The following is a 6,234-nucleotide window of genomic DNA, read 5'->3' on the forward strand; positions in this document are numbered from 1 at the left end:
TCTTCTTGAAGAATAAAGAAAATAAACAGTATTTCATAGTTCCCCTGCATTTTTCTTTTCCAATGTAGTGCACATGTAAACTAAAATCTAATTTTATATGATTTCATCTTTAAAAAAAATAATTCTCAGTTTAATTGTGATGGTTAATGTAGCAGCAGTAGTACTTGTGTACCATGTTATGTAGGGACTGTGTATTCATATTTTATTAAAAGGGCTATAAAGAGAATGTGCCTTTGTTTTCTGCACAAAGACTAGAATGTAGTTAAGTCGGTTTTAAAACTATTCTATGTGTCAATTTAAAAAAAAAGCCTCTAAGAGTTGTTGTCTGGAGTCAGGTTAAATTAACATGTGAGAACTATATCACAAAGAATTTTAGTTAGAAGGTTTTAGAATATTTGAAACCAGTGTCTGCTGTTTTGAACTGAATATACTTGGTGTTTATATTTGAAGGAGAAAAACTTCTCTGAAATAAAGTTAGTAAAAGTATTTTCTTTGGAATGAGACAAACTTGGTTTTAAGGAGTAACAGAATCAATAAATGTTCAGAAAGAAGCTTCTTCGCCTTTCTCGTGTAGGGAAAATTCAGTAATGGAAATGCATAGGTCAAGCCAAATAGTACATTTTAAAACACAGGTTTTCATTTTCGCCCTCAGATCCTGGAGAAAGCTTTCCATCAAATTCCCTTTTGGTTTTTGTCTTTCCCCTTTATTAGGCTGATTTTGTGAAAATTGCTCACCCCGAGCCAGCATTCAGAGAGGCGGCGGAAGAAGCCTGTAGAAGTATTGGCACCATGGTAGAGAAGTATGTGCCGTTCCCTCCGTTCCAGTGTCGGGTGACATGATTTCACAGACTTGTGCCATGGCAGTTTTGTCCATAGTGCTCCCAGCAGGGTGGGAGATGGGGTGTGAGCAGAGGGAGGGCTGAGGGGCAGGCCATGACCACTGGGGCTTGGGGCTAGATATTTATTGTTCTCTCAGTCTGTTCCTTGTCTGTAAATGGGGTAATCAAGTTAACGCTGTGTCTTAGGGTCACTGTGTGGATTAAATGAGGCAGATGCGAAGGGATCATACAGTGTCAGGCACCTAGCAAACACCCAGTGTCCCTGTTATCGTCATTATTGTTTACCTTAAGGGAGGGCTTTTTCATGTTAGTAGCAAGCTGAAGTAAGTAGATTATCGCTTGATTAAATTGCCATTGCACTGATGGCTGTGGGCCACAGGGCGAGAAGCCAAAATGGTACATGCACACAGTGCCCGTGCAGTCCCTGTGAGTTGGGATTAGGAGAGTCTGGGGAGACCATAAAACCCTGTGGGAGGGCCAAGGCAGGCTGCTGGCTGAGGCTATGATGGAGTGGGGTATTTTAAAGTGATTCTGAGGTAAATGTAAATGTTTTTAAGCCGTTTACGAGAGCTCCATAATGCTTGTTGAAATAACTTTAACGGTGGGCAGTACTATGTTCCAAAGCACTTAGGTGCATGGCACCATGCCAGGCAGAATGGAGAGCTGGGGAGAGCCCAGGCTTGCCTGGCAGGAATTTACTGTGGGCAAGACTATTTCAGACACCGGAAGTTGGAGGAGGAGGAGGGTGCTGGCCTTCTCTACTTAGATGTGGCTTCCTGGAAGACGGGCAGGATCTTCCAGCTGCTGCTTTTCCCTGGGTTGAGCAGCATTTGCTCACTTTGGCACAATCCGTGTGACTTTTCCCATAGTCATTGAAAGTCAGCTTGAGGAAAGGGATAAGACTCTTTTTCACAGTGCAGACACTGGGCAAGCTGCAGGTGCTGGACCTGGGGACCCCTTGGGAGAAAGAGTGAGTCAGAGTGACCGTGCTGTGAGCACTGTGCCCTGCCAAATTTAGGTGCAGGTCTAATGGTGAGCACTCTTGATTTTGTGGGAAGAGGGCAGGGAACCACAGTTGATAGTGATGTGGTGTCGGGAGCGTCTGTGATCTCCATGAAGAGCGTTTCAGTCTATTGAAAGTCAAGTCCTAAGCCAGCGTGCATAGCCTCCCCTAAGCTTTGCTCTCTTTCCTCTAAGCGCTGTGCCACATGTTTTCCTTCTGTCTAACCGAATCATACCTTAACTAACTTGTTCAGCTGATGTTTGAAAAGTCAGGATGATTTTAGGTACACATGGAAAATTGATTTATTTTCCAATAGTAGTGGAAACAAAGCCTAAAATTAGGTGCAGTTGTTGAGAATTAATGCCAAATGTAAACTAAGGTATAGACTTTATCTCAGAGTCTTCCATCATAAAACGTAGTGGGAGATGTGCCTACGTTTCTGGAGCGGGAGCACTGCGGGCCACCTCTAAGCTGCTGTCCTGCTGCCGTGGTGAGGCTCCCTGGGCGAGCAGGTCGGGAGGAGGCGGGTACCATGCTCACTTTCTCCCTGACTCCTGGGATCCATGCCTGGGAGCCTGGCCCTTCTTGGTGAGTGTTTTTTGGTTGGTGGGGACTACCTCAGTTCCCTTGGTGTTCTAGAAGGCCCCTGAGAACAGAGGCAACAGAAGCCCTTTGATTTATATAAAACTTCAGCTTTTTGATTGTGAACTGGGGAACCGGACCATACTTGAGTTCCTGAGTAGAAGGAACTGGTGGATACTTCTTGTCCCTCCCTGAGGGTCCACCAGGCCGGGGATGGATTGTATCTAAACCCAGCTCACTGTTCGGCTCCAAGTTCCAGGGCTTTTCGGCATCTTTTGAGGAAGGACTGGATTCCTGCCAGGGATCCTGGGGATCTGGCTGAGGCCAGTGCTCAGCTGTGAGCCCTGTGCTCCTCAGCTTTGGCTAAGGGCAGGCCGGCATCACCGTCTACCAGTTGCTGTGGCTCATTTAATCCTCATGGCAACCTAACGTCTAAATCACTTGCCCAGGGTCCTGGGGCAGTAGCAGGGCCAGTCTTGCATCCTGGGCATGTGGCTCCAAAGCTGTGTCTTGAGCTCTCCTTGATGGCATAGGCCAGCCACTGTCACCCACGTGAGCACAGCTAGCCCGTGTGCTGGGGTGCTGAGTTCAAGACTGGAAAATCTTTGTGTTTGTTCATCCTCCCTCCCATCTTCACTCCTTTCCTTTTATTAAAAAAACCACACAAATGGCCATTGGCATTTTGATAAAGGGAACTAGCTCTCAGATCACCAGTAACTATATTCCTCCCCTCCCCTCTTCTCTGTCTGCTCTTCCTGCCCCAGCTGTTGACTGTGGATTTAAATTTATCTGTCACCTTCCAGAATAGTTAGTACCTTGACACTTTTTCTAACAGGCTGCCTGTCCCTGTACTGAAAAGTTCAGTTTCTAAGAATGGTTATGCTATTCCTGTTCCAGATGAAGAACTAAAAAAACCACTCTAACTTTTGGCCTCTGGGAATGTGTATGCTATAATTGATACCATTCTTTCGATGTAAAGTTAGAAATAAGGTATTAGGAAATAATTTAATTTTTTTATTTGTAATTTTTCTAGGTTGAACACAAATGTGGAATTATATCAAAGTTTACAAAAATTACTAGCTGATAAAAACCTTGTGGATTCCCTCGATCCAGAAACCAGGTACTCACTCATTTCTTTGCATTGGTTATGGCTGTGACTCCAGAGGTGAGGTTGGAAGACTCCCCCCAGGGCCTCTGTACTTGTAGGCCCGCGTCTGGAACGTTCTTCCCCGGGTATCTACATGACACCTGCACTTTCTCTAGGAGACCACTCGAGTGGTGTCTCCTCCGAGATCTTTCCACCAGGTCACACTCCATCCTCTTACCCTGATTTAGTTTTCTTCATAGCCCTGATCACTGCGGGCATTATGTTATCTATTTGTTACTTTGTTTATCACCTCTGTACCTCACTAGGCTGCAGGCTCCTTGAGGGCAGGGACTTGGTCTGTTGTTCACTGCTGCATCCTCAGCACCTCCAGCGTTCATAGCATGTGATAAGTGCTTCACCAAGGAATGAGCTCCTATAAGCAGTTGATAATTACACTTAGCTGTGTGCTCAGAGTTCCATAATTGATACCATCAGAAGACATAAGCAAATTGCTTTTATTTACTGGGTGGATGTCAAGATCCTTGTAATGATTTGCTTTGGTTCATTAGATTGGCGGTCCCCAACCCCTGGGCTGCAGTCCGGTACCAGTCTGTGGCCTTGCTAGGAACCAGGCTGAGCATCACTGCTTGAGCTCCGCACCACGCACCCCTCTACCCACTCCCAGTCTGTGGAAGAACTGTCTTCATGAAATCAGTCTCTGGTGCCAGAAAGGTTGGGGACCACTGCATTAGATTACATTTATTAATCTAAATTGAAAGGGCCTAATTTTTAAGTCAATACATAAGAATATTTGATTTGGACCTTGGATATCTCATTCCTTTGCTAAATTTATTTATTTATAAAATAAGTGCAGTAGAGTTTGTCATTAAGCTGCCTATAAAATTTTCATGTCATCACATAGAGATTAATTTGTTTTTCTTACCCATTCATACCTGTTTATCTGTTTTTTATTTGTGGGACACTTCCTTTGTCAACTTGACTGTCCCTCCTCCTGCTTCCTTCTCCTCTTCTGTCTCCATATGGGACTTGTGACCCCAAGTGAAGCCCTGTTCTACAGGTTCCAGTTAATCAAATCTTGCTATTTATCTAATATGTGCATACCATGCCATACAAGTAGCACAGTGAGGTTCAGTTTTTGAGGGGTTATTTTCACCTGACTGGCAGGTGTGCAGGTACCTTGTCTCATTTCATTTCCTAGACCTTGATGCTCAGGAGACTAGCAAGGCTAGCTGTGTCATCAGAGTAGTTACTTTCATTATAAGTTTAGGCTTGGGCGTTATATTGCCTTCATTAGCAAAGCAAGCAAAAGTTGAATGCCTATTAATTGTGCCAGATTTATACTCAGCTGGTACTGACAACAACAAAAAATGTTGAAAATAAGGTTATTCGTAATCTGACTTTACTAAAGATTGACATTTCCATGTTTACGTGTAAAAATTATAGAGGACTAGCAGACTATTTTAGATATAAAGGACTTGTACTAATAGGATACATACTACATTTCTAGATGTTACTAAAAATGCCAATAGGAATTTTTAAGCAATGAGATGATAAATACATTGGGAAAAAGAAACTCAGTAGAATAGCAATAGTCTATAAAGGAAAAGCAATTTGGAAGAAATGAATTTGAAATAATAATTATTGAAATACGGCAGTTGTACATCATCAAGATTGTTGGCTAGCACCCAGAAAGAACTATATTTTAGAACTTTGTATATGGTAAAGTATAAGACAATGGCTAAAACAAGGAATTGTAGGCTTAATAAAGTATCTTTTCTGATAAGTTAATATACAGAAGTAATGGTTTAAATTGAGTTACTCATCTTATTCTTAGACACAATCCTTGAAATTCTAGTTCATGAGATGTTCAGAAGTTTTCTCAGAAGGGTTCCCTTGGTCAATAAGTTTGGAAAAATGATATATCAATATATTTCTCCCCTTGGAGAATTTTAGTAGTTTAGGGTCTCTTAGAAGCCTAGTCATAAAAAAACCTGTTTAACTTGGGGTTTTCCAAAACCATTACGAGCTTTCATGCATGCAAACAGTATAACAAATACACTCTCCAGAAAATATAATGGAGGGGAAATCCCAGTCACAAGAACAACAAAAGCTGTAATAGACATTGGAATAAACTCAGGAAGGCAATGAGTGCAGAACTTAATGCACACGCATACCTAGGAAGCATGAAGGTTACAGAAATGGAGAAACACTGTATTCTTAGAGAAGAAAGAAGAAAGGTCAACAGTGGTCTCTTCCAGTCTGTAGGTTTAATGCTATCCAATCCATATCTAAATATTTTTTTGTTAATAGTTAAAATGACATCATAGAGAATAAATATGCCACAATAGGTAGGAAAAATCTGATAAAGAAAGTAATAAAAATGACTTAGAGAGTAAACATATTGTAAAAATACTCTATTTAAATAACATTATACTTATGCCAGAATAGTTAATTTGATCAATGAAAGAATAGGACAATTTCAGATACTGACACAGATATATATATTTAGTTTGTGATAGAGGTATCATTTCATATCTGTAGGGAAGGACTTGGTTTTCACTAAATTTTGTTAGCCCAATGGAGAACCATTTTTTTTTTTTTGGCTTTATCTTGAACCAATCTTTTATTCTTCAGAAATACTAAGGTAAAAGCTTAAAATATACCATATACAGGTAAAAAAAAAAATGCATGGTGGATAATAT

The 6,234-nt window shown here is 41.5% G+C and overlaps 1 protein-coding gene across 1 annotated transcript in view; it reads left to right on the plus strand.

The window, feature by feature from the left end:
• The window catches only part of MIPEP (mitochondrial intermediate peptidase), a 156,178-nt gene that overhangs the window by 6,234 nt on the left and 143,710 nt on the right, over window positions 1–6,234 (plus strand). The window contains exons 2-3 of the mRNA XM_012649873.1: window positions 712–800; window positions 3,458–3,544. Of these exons, the coding sequence (XP_012505327.1) occupies window positions 712–800; window positions 3,458–3,544 (176 nt within the window). The remainder of the gene's footprint in view (window positions 1–711; window positions 801–3,457; window positions 3,545–6,234) is intronic.

The sequence above is a fragment of the Propithecus coquereli genome, unplaced genomic scaffold, assembly GCF_000956105.1.
Source record: "Propithecus coquereli isolate 6110/MARCELLA unplaced genomic scaffold, Pcoq_1.0 Scaffold306, whole genome shotgun sequence".
NCBI classification, from domain to species: Eukaryota; Metazoa; Chordata; class Mammalia; order Primates; family Indriidae; genus Propithecus; species Propithecus coquereli.